Here is a 15,571-nt window from a genome sequence, read left to right as displayed (position 1 = left end):
GTGGCAAACTTTTTGTCCCAGGTAACAAGCAGAAACTGAATGACCGTGATTGTGACACTGTGAATGAAAGCACACACCTGCCAAAGGCATGGGATTGGGGCAGACCTCTCAGCAATTTTCTACTGAAACACAATGTGAAGGGAAATATTTTCTCCTGACAAAGTATTCAAAGCACACGAAACTCACTTGTTTAACGTACACATGTCCGCGGTGCAGCAGGGAACACCACGCCAAGGGGAACAAGAGCTCAGGCAGATGGAGCAGCGGCTTGGGGTTGGTGCCCTCCCATCAATACGTGGGCTGAGACCCGCGCCTATTGGTGTTGTTTAGTCATGTTATTTAGCTGCTCTTGTATTTGCGCTTTCAGCACAGAGAAGAGGGCCCTGCCTCCTGGCACAGCTCTGAGGCCTGGACTCTAGCATCATTACAGAATAGGCATCAAATGTCAGCCGAGAATAGCTTGGGTGAACGACAAGGAATCCGTTGGAAGCCTCTGGGGAACAAAGCATGCGGACAGTAAGCGGCGCCTACCTACTCCTCTGAAAGTCCACCTGGCCACTCCTCTGACTGTAGTCATCCAAGACCCACAACCTCCTCTGGCTACAACTGTAACACAGCAGTTACTCTAGAGATTGGGAAGCAGTCCTACTATGGCCTTAGGCACATACTGAGGACACCATACCCCAGAGCACCAAAGAGTCTGGGGACTATCACTGAAAACTTCTCCCTAAAGAGAACGTGGGCATCACATAGCATGCCAGGATATGGGACTAAACCTCTCCAGCCAGGGGCCAGCAGCAGGGGCCAGTTGTACTCCCTGATATTAGACCCACACACCATGCTTGCTGCCCTACCCTTCCACCATCCCCCCCCACCCGCCCCCACCACCACCAGCGCAGATCAGCCAGAAAGGCCAAGCACTGGACAAAGACAAGGTCAACCATCACGTGTATTGGGGAAAAAAGAGACAGGGCACTTCCAGGAGTGCCTCCCACGGGCAGACACCTTGGCAGTTTGTTGGGGGCTCAGGAGGAGCAGGGAGTTCATGGGGCTCCTCCGGCAAAGATGAGCTCCAGAGCTGCTTGGATGTCCCCGCCAGTGGCCTGAAGGGCCCGCAGGCTCAGTTCATCATCGTGAATGCCCATGTCCCGCAGCTGCTGCAGCTGAGGCTGCCACTGGTTCTGCAGAAAGACAGGACCAGGGAAAAGCTGTTAGGTGCAATCCCACGGAGGCCCACTCAGGTCTATCCTTTGAGGGGCAGGAAAGGGTGGGTTAACACTGCAAACTCTGACCTGATGTTCCACACAACACAGGATTTCTAGCAAGAATGCAAGAGAGACTCAGGGTTTAAAGAACAAACTAAAAGTTTATCCAAATAAATAAAACCCTCTAACATAAGGATCAAAGAAAAAGCACAAATTACCCAATGTCTAAAGTTCAGAAGATTACTTTCTTTCTCCTCCTATACTTATAAGCAGACATACACATGCACAGACTCGCACATATGCAAAAGGGGGAAGAGGATAAAATTTTTCATCGTTTTGTTTCTTAGTATGTCAGAGAGTGAAAAGTCTTCCTTCTGTCCACTCTCAGCCCCATCCTGGATGACCAATTCTGTTCTCAGAGGACAAACACATATTCCTAAACCTACACTTTTGTTACATTCCTCTTCCATATGTATACCCCTCCTCTGCTTTCCGTTTGTTTGTTTGTTTTTCCCTCTTCTGCTTTGTTAACCCACTCAGTGTCCCCTGGACATCTCTCTGTGCCAGGACTGAACCAGCGTTTTAATAACCGTAACAGGTTTGAACACCGCGGACGTCCTGAAGTGTACCAGAATCCTTCGCCATTGGAACAGCACTGCAGGGACTGACCCTGCACCAGGGTCGCTCTCCCCACGCGCACAGTCTCCTGCACAGACTCTGAGACAGGGACTGTGAGGAAGCGCCTGGTGCGGGCCGTCTGCGCATGAGCAGTCAGTCCACGACCTCGCTCCTTTTCGCTAAATCGATTTTGTTGTTAGCGCTCAGACTTTGCCTGGTGTTTTCTCTTTGTTTTTGATCGCTCTGCATAAATCTTCACTTTTACAAGCTCAAAATATATTACTCTTTATACAACGGCTCCTGGATTTTGACTTTCAGGTATGAAAAGCCTTCTCAACTGTGAGGGTTTCAAGCAATTAAGCCATATTTTCTTTCAGTACTTTCAAGGCTTCATCAATCCCTCTATCTCATGAAGTAGGTAAGTGCACAACTTAGGGAAAATGCTGTGCTCGCACTGTGCAAAGCAGAGGGCAGTGGGGGAGGAATGTAAATTCGTGCAGGCGGGAGGGGGAGGAGGGCTTTTGAGAAAACCATGAAACTACTCTGACTCCCTTTACAGGCCTGGTGGAACCACTGAAAGCTCCTGAGCTGGAGAACAAGGTGGGCAGGTATCCAGCTGCGATGAAGAAACGGAAAAGACAAGCTGTCCCTCCACAGGTACGGCTCCCAACCCCTCACTGTCCACCTGGGCCACGTCAGGTACACATAACCCCACGGGCTTAAACCCAGTCTCTAGTACTTCCTGGCTCACTGACCCTGGCAAGTTTTGGAAATGACCCACAGCCCCATGCTCACTGTGAGCAGCAAAGGAAACGGGGAAGCCGACGGCTGTGCACAGAGACAGGCAGTAAGACCCGACCCCATGGGGCCTTCCGCTTGGTGCCTAAGGTGAGCATGCCACCAGGCAGAGCAGCTGGCGTCATTCCTGCGTAACCCTCCACTGCTCCCTGGTGCCTGCCCTGCCCAGGGCCTCTGCTCCTCACATGCAGGCCGGCACCTGCTTGCTTTCTCTCTGGCTCCACATCTCAGGATCTCCTCCATGAGGACACCGCCTGGAGCCTTGTAGTTCTCAGCATGTCACATGTCCCTCCACACATGCCTGGACACCATCCCTCCACCCAATCGACCCCTTCTCTGCCTGGCTAACCTCTAACTAATTCTTTGATGATCAGCTCAGACATCCCCTCTGTAGATGTTCTGGCGGACCTAGACCCTCACCCCAGTCCTGGCCTGGGCTTCTAGCCCTGTTGCTCCCCAAGTTCAGTACCCAACTGCCTGGAGCCCCTCTGGCAGGAATGGGGCCGGCTCATCTCTAGCCCAGGAGCCGGACTCAGGCCCACGCTCAGGATTCACATGCTCAGTGCTCAGGCAGCGCCCTCGAATGAATGAAGGGACCAAAACTGCCGTGAGTGTCCAAGCCAGGTGGTCAGTGGAGTCAGGTCACGGTCCCTGGGTGCAGGAGTGGAAGTCCCAGGGACAACTTTCCTTGTGGACAGCTTCTTCCTGTTCCACGGCCTTGCCCCTGCTGTTCCCGGAGTGAAGCATGCCAAGTGGGAAGGCCCTCCGGAGAGCAGGAGCTCAGTATCCAAAGTGACCGGGAAAGCCGCACGGGCACCAGGCGGCGGGGAGACTGACCTGAAGGCTGGGCTGCCCAGACGCCTGCAGGGCATGCTGTAGGGCTTGGCTGAAGAGGTCATTGGTGATGGGCGTCCCTGACTGGACACCAGAGGACATTGGTGAGGTCCCAGAGGAATGGCCCTAGTGAGACAAACCAGAGGTCAGGGCCACCCTCAGGGCCGTCTCAGTCTCCCAGCACATACCCGCTGCTGTCACATCACCCCACGGTGCCCCTGGCGTGCCCAAATACCGCCTCCCAGCAGCGGCCTGCCCGAGACAACCACACAGGGGTCACCTGAAGGCTTGTCAGGCAGGCAGGAAAGGCTCCATTCTCTTCTGCTCCAGGGAAATGGAATCGAGCCCCTGACCTAGCCTAGGATCCTAGCACTGGAAGCTAGACAGACAGTCACTACAAATACTTAAGCCATTGAGGGCTGGGCCCTGCCAGGGATGGGGAAGCGCACTTAATGTGAGGGAAGGTTTCTCCTGAACCACTCAGGAGGAGGAATCAATTGGGACCATGCTACGCCTTGGACTTTTGAGCCCTAAGGGCAAGGGAGAGGAAGGTCTCACAGTGAGAAACCCGTGAGGATTCGGGCAGACTTCAGCTCAAACCAGATACCAGGGTCAGCAAGGACAAATCCATCCCACCGCTGGGGAGCTTCTCCCCTGGGGGCCCAGCCTCCACCTGCCCCTCCCCTCTCCATACCTGGGTGCCAGGAGTCGGCGTGTGCGAGCTGCTCTCTGGAGTGCTGGCCAGGGCCAGGGCTGTGGCCAGCTCACTCTGGGTGATGGGCCGGGGTCCAGCAGCTCCACTGTACCCCAGGGAGGCTGGGCGGGAGCTGGGGGTGCTGCTGGAGGGCGTGGACCTGGCCCTCTGGAGAAGGGAGGCACCCAGGATCAGGAAAGTGGCCCTGTGACAGTCCTGATAACACCACCCCCGTTCCATGTGCAGTTCTTGGGGAGACTCCCCAGGCTGCCAGGGTCACAAAGCAACAGTGTGGCATAGACTTGGCCACCAAAGGGCCCATGACCACCTCGCAGCTTGGGCTCCAGGTCGCAGGGACGCAGCCCTCCCTGGGACCACGTTCCCCAGAGGGCAGGCAGCCAGGCCACCTACCGGGTGAAAGTCGTCCTCGTCATCAGAGAGCCCTTCAAAGAGGAAGCCACCTGGAGGAGGCAGAACAGATTTCAGGGAGAACAGAAAGGCACAGGCGTAGCTCCAGAATCGCAGCTCAGATACTCTCCAAATTCATACTTTCGTCTCTCCTCTTGGAAAATTACAGGACAGATGCACTCCCTGACTCAAACCGAGAGTTCCCGAGGAACACCCTCTGCCAGCGCTATACATAGCTGCTGAGTAAAGCGTTTTCCTGGGCCACTGCCGGCCCCTGAGGTGGCCCGCACCACACTCTCCTGGGACTCACCTGGCATGTCCCGGTAAGAGCTGGAGGGCGTGCTCCGGGAAGAGGAGTCAGCCCCCGGTAGCGGCGTGCTGCCTGCCACTGAGTGCAAAACCAGGACGATGGCATTGACTAGGGCCGGGTGAGCGGGCACCAACCTGGAACAGGGCCAGGAAGAAAGCCAAGGGTGAATAAGAAAGAAAGAGCGCCCCTGCCATGACAAAAGTCTGGGTGGCCCTCAGAAATATCAAGCCCCCCTGTGCCTGCCCTTAAATTCCTCAGTCTTCAGCACCTCCTTCCAGTGGCTTCGCCCTCCTCTGTTCTGCCCCCAGCAACGGTGGCAAGGCCTTCAGTCTTGGGACCTACCGTAAGTGCTTCACCTCCCCCGGCACAATGGGACAAGACAGCCCGGGAGGCTCAGGGATCTACCACTGCTTCCCAGGTCCCCTCTCTTCTCTTGGGGGGCGGTGAGGGAGCTTCTTCCTGCACTTGCAGAGTAAGAGACAGAACCTCTGCCGTCCCATCTAGCTCGAAAACAACAGGGATCTACACACCCGCTTGCTTCCCCAGCTTCACATCCTTCAAAGGATGCTTCCTAGCTATTGAATGAGAGCTACACTGAGCCCAGCCCACGAGGCCGCCTCCCTCACACCCTGCTTCACCTCCACAGCAATATGTGTTCCTGCCCTTGGGCTGGTCGTTTCCTCAGAGCGCCCTGCTCTTTCCCGCCTCCTGGTGGACTTAGAAGGTAGACGTGGGGGTAGTCAGGGACTGGGCTCTGAGAGCCGAATGCAGGGCAACAATCAGGCTCTGGCCCGACTGGATGAGGAGAGACAGGGTACTCTTTAAGAAGACGGGTGTACTTACGTGTCGAGCATGTTGGGGTCAGCAAAGACAGAGAAAAGGTCCTTGTCCTGGAGAACCCCTAAGGAGAACGGGACTCACCTCAGACACTGAAACCCTGCCAGATCCGGGAGGGAGAAGAGGTGGTAGGCCTCAGAGCAACAGGCTCAACAGGGACTCAGGACCACAGAGCACCCATGTAAGGAGCGGCAGACACAGAGCACCAAGCAGCACAGCAGAGTGCTCTCCATCTTGTCCCCTGCTCGCCACCTTCCCCTGCGGTTAAGTCACGTACTGGGTGCCAAGACGCCAGCCTCCTCTTTTCCCCGTGATCTCTGGCCTCTTCCCTGACCCATCAAGGTATGCACGGAGTCTTCCCCGATAGCTGTGGTTTGGGCTAACCACTGCCCTCGTCTGACATCCTCCCAGTTTCATTTATGATGTTAGTTAGGCTGTGGGGCTGACAGCTCTTGGAGGGCTGGGTATGCAGAACACATCTTGGTTCTCCCCTCCCCCCCACAAGACCAGTCATTCTTCAAAAGATGGTCAGAGTCTCTGTAGGGTGACTGCCCTCTTCTGGTTTCTGCTCCTCCAACAACCGCTACTTCCTCAAGTTCAGCTCTGTACTTACCGAGAGCAATGGGGTCACTGCTGAGGCCTGGGGTGGCCACAATGATCTGATCCAGAGACTCCTTATTGCTCAGCATCTTAAAGACCTGCAGGAGAAGCAGGGAGGGCTGAGCTCAATCCACTCGGCAGGTTCCCACACTCGGCTTAAATCCTTGCTCCCTCTAAGTGCCTGCACATCCACCACCACCACAAGACAACAGCCCCAGGAACCAGACGAACCTCTTTCTCCTCTGAGATTGTGGCTTACTGGAGGGGAAACAAACAATTTTTCTTAAAAGGCAACATCACAGTAAACCTTCAATCTCTAGTCCTTCTCCCATCTATACTTCCAAAGTTTCCAAAATAACAGCTCTCATTACAAGTCAATAACAAACGTTTCTCTGGTCCCAAAAGTCCTTTGAGTCTCCATACAATCATCCTTTCGTAGTCATATATATTGGGAAGTTTGCAGCTGTATCAACTTTGCTTATCAACTCTCCTCCAGAAAGACATGAGTGCATTTCCCAGTTTGGAAATCCAGGTGAGGGGCAGTGGGCAGGCAGTTCAGCCAAATTCCAAGGTTGAGGCCCAGTGGAGACCACATGTGGACCCTTTGGCTGTAATCACATTCATTCTGTGAAGCCGATACCAGGAGAGGTTGTACCATTATCACTAGATGGAAACTGACACTACGGAGCTGAGACAGCCTTTTGGGGGGAACACAGGGCTCTACTGAGACCCACAGACATGGCAAATCCTCCCTGAGGAACCCTTGGTAGTCATGGCAACGGGCTCCCAGCTCCCAGTCTACACCACTCTCCAGCAGTCACACTCTCCTGCTGGTGTGGCAAGTCTCAGGCGCGGGCAGCACAGCACACACTCACCGCCTCCCTGTAGGAGGAGCTGCTGTGCAAGGCAGTGTGCAGCACCCGGAACTCCCGCAGGGCGGCCACTTTGTCCACTGGTTCTGCGGACAAGACACAACAGTTACCCCGCAGCCCAGGCCCTGCCTATGCTGCAGACACAGAACATCATTTCAGCATGTGGCCAGGTGCAACTTGGTCTGCAGGTCCCCTCCCTCGTTACCCCTCGGAGAATGTGAGTGCCCATTCAGAAAAACCCGCTTATAACACTGAAATGAAACTGCACTCTTTTAGGCATCTTCAGGCTATCAAAGATCATCAAAGTCAAGTTCCAGCAGAGAGAGATCTTATCACATGAAAGACACTGCTCTGATCAACACCCCATGCAGGAATTCTAGACTTCTCACATGTGAAAAGGAGGAAGGTATAACCAACACAGTAGATTTTACACAGTGATTTAAAGTACTAAGTGCTGCAGGCCATCAGAACGATATAGAGATATCGGCACAGTATGTTAAGAGAAAAGAACACAAAGTTGTATGTGCATTCCCTAATTAAACCACATAAAATGTGTCAGTGTGCATGTGGTCCAAGGTGGGGCGGCGGGGACAAAGGAAAGAACAGCACTTAGCAGGGTGACAGGATCCAGGGTAATTGTTTTCTCTGTGGTATTTTCTTTCAGAAACTTTCTTTCTAAAGTTTCCAAAATAACAGCTCTCATTACAAGTCAATAACAAATGTTTCTCCGGTCCCAAAGTCCTTTTGAGTGAGTCTCCATACAATTATCCTTTCATAGTCATATATATCGGGAAGTTTGCAGCTGTATCAACTTTACTTATCAACTCTCCTCCAGAAAGACATGAGTGCATTTCCCAGTTTGGAAATCCAGGTGAGGGGCAGTGGGCAGGCAGTTCAGCCAAATTCCAAGGTTGAGACCCAGTGGAGACCACATGTGGACCCTTTGGCTGCAATCACATTCATTCTGTGAAGCCGATACCAAGAGAGGTTGTACCATTATCACTAGGTGGAAACTGACACTACGGAGCTGAGACAGCCTTTTGGGGGGAACACAGGGCTCTACTGAGACCCACAGACATGGCAAATTATTTATATTATTTTTAATTAAATTATAAATTTTAAATTATAAATTATAAATTTTATTATAAATTATTTATAGTATTATTTTTAATTTAAAAAATACAAGAGGGACCATAAAACACACTATACCTCTAGGGGATTAAACTTTCATCATGCTCGATATCCAGTGTCTCACTAGGACTCAACGTTCCTTTTTGACTTTTGATTTTGGGGAGTTTTGATGTATACATGAAAGTTTAGCAGTTGTCTTAGTTTTACTTAGTTACTCTCCTACCTAGGATATCAGCCCATTTCATAGGTGAAGGAATGTGGGTTAAGAAGGGGGAGCAGGGAAGAAGTTCACCCTGAGTCACACGTTAAAAGTGTGGTTGCCCTCACCTACGACGGCTACTTGGGATGGATGGAGTAGGCTGTGTATGGAGTGCCCAACTACCTCCAGGAGCACCGCTCCCAAAGCAAGGCAGTTGGCCCCCCTGTGGCTCCATGTGGAACCACATCCTTACCTACAGTGCTAATTGTGAGCAGTCTCTCTCCTGAAAAGTATTCACCTTCGGCAAATCACTTCATTCATTCACTCAGCAAACTCATACTAAGCATTTACTCCATGCCTGCTTTTGGGCAAGGCACAAGTATGTAACAAGTAAGAGTCCCTGACATCAAGGAACTCTTAGGATGGCAGGAGAAATAAGACTAGATCAAACAAAAACCACACAATACCAAACCATGCTGAATTCTGTGGGGTGTCTCAATAAGAGGGTTTGCAAAGGACTTACTATAGGATTGGGCTTTGGCTGGGTGATTAGGAGGAAGTTTAAGGAGATGTGGTTTTGCTTTGGACTGGATGCTGTCAGGAATTCAGGGTGCATTTATGATTGGGTACTTTAATAATTATTACCTAAAGGAAAACGAGGACAAGGATGAAAGTGTAATGGAAAGTAGCAGCATTCATAATAGAGGGATATTTGGCAATGTTTGTGGTTTGGACATTGTTCAGATTTTTGACTCTGTTCAATATAGGGAACCTATCCACGTGGAATGGCAAATGAAGCCCAGCCCTATTGGAAAGTGCATAGGCGCATAGCAGCACACAGGATGCCAAACCCACAGGTCAGTTCTCCCATGGGAAACCAGGCCTGCATTGTACTTAGGCTGCTTTCAGGCTTGCTCTTGCTAAAACTCCCTCACCCTGAGTTGAAGCAGCAAATGCTTACTGCATATCTTTAAAGTAACTTCCTGAAGTCTGTGCTAATTCTCCCAAGGACTGAAGTGTAACCAGACTAATTACTTATTGTTCCCTTACATTTGCAACATTTTTTCCTTGTTAATCTGTAGGAAGTAACCAGTAACATCCTTTCCTTTGCTATCTGTAAAAAATAATTACCTAAAGCACACTTGAGCATAATGTATGAAGACCTTCTTTGATGTATGCTATTAGAAAGCCAATAAAAGCTTGTCAAGGCAAGGGTAAGGGCACTCTCCCCTTGAGAGAGGGGCTGTGTCGTCCCTTTTTCTCCACAGGACTCGGAAGTCCATGTGAATTTGTCTCATCTTATCCACAACACCGCAGACACTGCTGGCCAGAGTCCGCCTCAGTTCACAAATGAGAGGGCACTTGTTTGTGTCTTGATCCAGCTCAGTCTCTGAGTGGCCTTGTAGGTGTGGGTGATCTGTGAAATGGTTCCCATTCCAAGGCCTGACCGAGGGTCAGGCCAAGCTCTGTATGTTGGAGACTGCCTTTTTCTTTCTCACGTCTCACCAGAGTACAAAAGGTGTTTCTCCTTCATGTTTAGATTTAAAGAGAGAGTATATTTCAAGCTGATAACCAGTCACAGCAATTGTGAACACTATAAAAATGTCAAACTGCCAGTTTAACAAAGCTTATCTTTTTATATCGTTTAAATTTATCCTTGGGGAAGCTTTTAAAACCCAGATACAAAATTTAAATTATAAATTACAAGCAGCACCTTTTATGAATACATCCAAAGGACAGACTTTAGAGGCTTTGTATGTTTTCTCCAAGAGCTACGTTAATACTGTTTGAATATTTCCAAGCTTTAGAAAAATAAATTGCCACTACAGCAGGAGGAGTGAGCTGACCAAGCAAATCAACGCCTGAGGCAGTTTGCTGGGAGATTTGAAAACAAGAGAACAAACCACAGTATCAGAGCAGTGATTCTCAACCCTTTTCCTCTCATGGAATACATAAGCTAATTACTAAAAATCTGCAGCACACCAAAAAATATAATATATTGTTCTGACAAGAAAAAAGGTATAATTTTGATTCATTCACAAAGGATGGCCATTGTTGTGTTGGCTGTTGTCATTTTTTTATTTGACAATGTAAGGGAAAAGAGGTCAGTTTAGTGTCCCTAACTAAAGTCTGGTATTGCACATTTTAAAAATTCTTGAAAATCGCTGCATTAAAGGAATCCAAGGAACCCCCAGCTTTTTTTCTAATGAGAACAATAACAAAAAGATACAAAGTTCACTGAGAAATAAACCGTTAACCTAAAGAAACTTAAATAGACACACATTATCACGCCATTAAAACAGTGGATAACGAACGAACTTAAAAAGTAGAGAAGCAAATCCCCATCCATTAGTGGTATTGGCAGTGGCAGCGAGAAGGTCAAAACTGTATTTTGTTTATCAAGGTGGTCTAATCCAATAAGTAATAAAGATATCTATCTTTTACTACCATTTCAGTAAATCACCCCTTTGTTCCATCCAGCCAGGCCTGTGCCTCAAAAACCCACATACCCTCCCCTTGATACCACTGAAGCTCTGCCTAAGGGCCAGCTGTCGTTCACCTGGTTTCTGATCAGGCTCGGGCCAGGACTTGCGCAGAACATGCACTGTGGATCCAGGCTGAATGCCATAGAAGTCGAGAGTCTGGTCATCTTTTAGCTTCCGGCCACAGTAGATCAGATCTAAAAAAAAGAACTGTCCATTTATACTTTGCTCCTCAAAACAATTTAAATGGTTTCTGTCCCCTAGGAACATTATTTCAATTAGACAAATAGCTAGAGAATGATATATGCTTATACAGTAGTGTTATTTAATAAATATATATTTAATAACAACTGTTAGCAAGTACAAACTCATGAAATACAGGATCTATGTACAGGAAAGCTCTAGAGCTTAACATTGTGGAGGCTGTTCAATTAAATGCATGGGAAAATGCAACAACGAAAAGGACAAACCCAGTGTTTTCAGGACTGAAAACACATTTTGCCAGTTGGATCCCTTAGCTATTATAAAATACCTTTATACAATAATATAACTTGTTATATTTAATTCCTTCTTCTTCTATTTAGAATGCCCTTGGCCATCTTCCTTTCCTTATTTACTGCCTTCCTTCTAACTAACAAAACAAACAAACAAAATCGTTTTACTCATTCCTTAGGACCAACTCAAAATGCCATATACTGGAGTGCTTTCCCTGACCAGCTTCCCCTTCCCTGTTCCACCCCAAATTCTTGCTCTTTCAGAAAGAATTCAATAATGTCATAGTTAAGGAACTTTGTGAAAAAGTAATTCTGAATAATATACAACTGAGATGGGAGGGGATAATGGGGGCAAAAGAAGGAAGGGTTTTCAGGAACATGTACAAAGGACGCACAGACAAAACCAAAGAGGGGTAGGATCAGGAGTGGGGATAGTGGGGGGTGGGGGATGGTTGGGGGGAAATGGAGACAACTGTACTTGAACAACAATTTAAAAAAATACACAACTGAAATGGCAACCAATAGTTTTATTATTTGATATATGTTTCTTCTCACCCAACACTCACTTCCCTAGAGTGTTAACATTATGAGGCAACAAATCCCAACTTCTAAATTTACCCTTGTAATTCCACAAGTATCCTCCCCAAAAAGAAATCAGAGCAGTAGCCCATCTCTGGTTCACAGAGACTCACCAATCAGCTCAGGGTCTGGAACTGACTCCTGGAGTTTGCCAGCAATGAGCTGCTTCAGAAATGAAATACTATAGGCCCCCAGGGAATATTCTCCCAGCTCTGTCTCTGGCAATCGAAGAATAGACTTTGGGGCAAGTGGCTGGTCAGCCAGTTTCACTGCCAGGTGCCAATCTGAGAGAGACATCCTCTCTCTTTCACGCTCTCTCTTTCTCCCTGCAAAGGAAATGAGCCCTCTTTAGTCATTAAAGCACAGACCACCACCTTACTCCATTGGCATCTCACCAAGAGGCTGGATGAGAGGTAACTCAGTGTGACATTGCAGGAAAAGCACAGGGTGCAGCATCAAGACAGAACTAGAATCTGGGGTCCTCTCTGTTAATTCTATGATGGACAGCAAGGAACTTCAGCTCTCTAGGCGTGTTTCTCCATCTTTAAAGGAAACATAAAAACATCAGCCCACCTAAAACAATGTTGTGAGGTTCAAATGAAATCACCCAACCCTCTCCTTTATGTATACTCATTTCTGATTCACACCTCTTGCTTGAACTATTACAAGAGCTTTATAACAAGTTCCCTGACTTTTGCCTCTACCTATCAAACATCCCTGCTGCCACCCAACTCATTTAAAAACACAGAAATGATCAAGCCCAGGCTGGTGTGGCTCAGTGGATGGAGTGCCAGCCTGTGAACTGAAGGGCTGCCAGTTCAATTCCCTGTCAGGGCACATGCCTGGGTTGTGGGTGGGGTCCCCAGTTGGGGACACTGAGAGGCAACTGATCTATGTATCTCTTGCACTTCGCTGTTTCTCTCCCTCTCTTTCTCTCTCCCCTTCCCCTCTCTCTAAAAACAAATAAATAAAATCTAAAAAATAAATTAAAAACACAGGTATGATCAAGTCACCCCTCTGCTTAGAATTCCTCAGATAACTCTAAACCACCTCTATGAATAAGTCTAAACTCCACAGCCTTACAAACACATTTACATCTGTTCCTTCTGCCAGCCTTCCTGCCAAGAGTACCCTGTCCCACCCTCCCCAGCACGTAGTCCCACCCCCACTCAGCCTCAATCAAAACAAAGTTCCCTCACTTTACACCTCTGTTCATCTGCTAACTCTGTTTGTAATTCCTTTTCTTTGTCCTCTCAGCAAAACTTAGCAAACTCCTACCAATATCAACCCAAATATCACCTCCTCTGTCCCCTCTGCCTCTCCTCTGTCCTCTCCACATTCCTTCGGGGCAGAGTTACAGATAACTATTTACTCCCAATCTCACCTTCCCCCTAACCCATTCTTGGGGGCTCTTGAAAGCAAAGACGAGAGTTTTTTGCTTTTATGGTCCTATTGCCTAGCACACGAGTGCCCCCCAAATGCATCAGAAAACTCTGAGGTTTGAAGAATCTTGTAAGGCAAGAAAATTCCTTGTTATAATCACTATTGCTTCCAAAGAGTCCTCTAGTAGGGACGATACAAAAGGTTGTGAGGTTGACAGGCTGCTCACCAATCCCCAAGGCATCCTGAAGGTATCTCCCATGTCCAGATTCATGATAGAGGAGGGAATAGGTTTATTTACATACCATATCTCATTTAATCCTCACAATCGTTCACTGAGGCAGACATTATCATCCACATTTTACATACCAGGCAGCCGACACCCAGAAAGGTGAAGTCACCGGCACAAGGTCACAGATAGCTAAGTAGTGGGGAGGACACCCTTTAGCAACGACCCCACCGCTCCCATGGGACCAGCTAACTTGTCACCAGGAGTCGAGCCCACGCGGCCCGGGCCCAGCGCCCTCACCCGTCCCGCGGAACGAACCCGGCCGCAGAGCCGCCGGTGTAAAAACACTCACTCCGGTCCCCTCGCCGGAAACCGGAAGTTCAGTGCTGCATTCTGGAAGTTGCAGTTCCCGCTGCTGCCCCGCCCCTTGTAAACAGTAGGCCAGCTGGGAGCGCTGCTTGCACACTTCCGGTTACCGGGAGGGCGTTGCTTCTGGGTTTTTTGAAATACGCCGCGCGGAGATTTCTTGGTGCTTTGATTTCCGAGTACTACTTCCTCTCAATGTCCAAGGGCGTGAGTCGCTAGAGAGCGCCCTAGGTGGCGAGTACAGCCCCGTGACTCCCGCGCTGTCGGGGAAGCACGCAGAATCAGCCGGTCGCCCCGGGTTGTTTCAGCGCGGCAAGTAGAAACGCGGGCTGCGGAACCCTAGGCCAGATTGCGGACCCCGGTCTCCGTCCGCTCTGACCCTCCGTCCGTGAGGATCCTTTCCCTAGCCGCTTCTTCGGACGCTCCCCAACTGTTCTTTGCAGCCCATCACGATGAAATCAGGTGCTTTCGGTGAAGTCGGCCTCTTCGTTTTCCTTGCCATAACTTCTTGCGGCTAACCTACCTACGGGGCAGACCCGGAACGTGGGTTCCTTGAGGTGAGTTACTAAATTGGGTTTCAGGTATGCCCAGCATGCAGTAATGGGGTTTATATAATAGTCATTCATAGATTAAGTTTGGGGAGGGAAGTTTCCATAGGACCCTGACAGAGAAACTGCATGTTTTAGCTTCCCAGTTAGAATTGGATTATGTTTGCGCCGAAGTTAGGATTAGCTAAAATGTTGAAGATGAAGGCTGCTTCTAATTCAATTGTATTCAAATAAAGAAAAAAAGTGAATATAAGAAAATAATGCGGTAGATCAAAGCGGCTGAAGGCTGATTCTGCCCCCAATGCAAAAGCATAACTGGAACATGCCAGTTGTACGCCCTGGGACTGGGGCAGCACTGAGCAGGCTAGCTTGACTGAGGAGCGCACACAAGCTGCAGGGAGGGCCTAACATTGGAGGCCACGTTTCTGTGTCCATCTTCAGGCTCTAGTCAGGTTCCTTATGGCTGTCCCCAAAGTACCTTCTTCTCTCATCACACTCACCTTTAGATGTACTTTCCCTTTCAAGATTCCTAACTATCCAGCCCCATTTAGGCCCCCTCCTCTCCTATCTGAGCCACATAATTTAGTATTTTGTTAAAATTTGTCCAGTATTGTGCCTAACTGCCTACAGAAGAAAGCAGGGACTGTGTCTTCTTTTGTTTTCCTCAAAATGCATCTGAAATACTAGGTGCTCATGAATGTCTTGTTTTAACTGATTTCATTGTAATCTCCATAGGGGAAAGGACAATGACTATCTTGCATTCCACTTTATTTTCAACAACTGACCTTCGCCTGACACATAAATTTGTATTGAATGAATAATTCAGGCAGAAGGTATCTGCCAAATGTGGCTGTCGTGTCGCTCCCAGGAGAGGAGGTAAACCTAAATTCTAACTTATTACAACATTTGGAAACATTATAATGATAAATCACTAAATGAGCAAATGAATGAAGGAATAGCCCAATACTAACTGGGTTTTTTGAGAA

At 48.8% G+C, this 15,571-nt stretch overlaps 1 protein-coding gene across 5 annotated transcripts; it reads right to left on the bottom strand.

The window, feature by feature from the left end:
* Positions 1 to 931: 931 nt before the first annotated feature.
* On the bottom strand, positions 932 to 14,073 carry LOC114491790 (ubiquitin-like protein 7). Of its 5 annotated transcripts, none has more exons than XM_028506087.2 (11): positions 13,990 to 14,073; positions 12,176 to 12,388; positions 11,067 to 11,186; positions 7,180 to 7,262; positions 6,318 to 6,402; positions 5,711 to 5,768; positions 4,868 to 5,001; positions 4,561 to 4,610; positions 4,150 to 4,317; positions 3,459 to 3,581; positions 932 to 1,181 (listed from the first exon to the last, which is right to left on the bottom strand). In XM_028506087.2, the coding sequence occupies exons 2-11, from the start codon at positions 12,357 to 12,359 to the stop codon at positions 1,044 to 1,046; spliced, it is 1,143 nt and encodes a 380-aa protein (XP_028361888.1). In that variant the 5' UTR covers positions 12,360 to 12,388; positions 13,990 to 14,073; the 3' UTR covers positions 932 to 1,043. The 5 variants fall into 5 exon arrangements, with proteins under 5 accessions (XP_028361888.1, XP_028361887.1, XP_035883850.1 ...); XM_028506086.2 differs by having other exon boundaries at positions 13,972 to 14,072; XM_036027957.1 differs by having other exon boundaries at positions 14,024 to 14,045.
* Positions 14,074 to 15,571: the final 1,498 nt, after the last annotated feature.

The sequence above is a fragment of the Phyllostomus discolor genome, chromosome 1 (genome assembly GCF_004126475.2).
Source record: "Phyllostomus discolor isolate MPI-MPIP mPhyDis1 chromosome 1, mPhyDis1.pri.v3, whole genome shotgun sequence".
Taxonomy (NCBI): Eukaryota; Metazoa; Chordata; class Mammalia; order Chiroptera; family Phyllostomidae; genus Phyllostomus; species Phyllostomus discolor.
The sequence above is the reverse complement of the archived record's forward strand: the minus strand, read 5'-3'. Positions and strand labels throughout refer to the sequence as shown.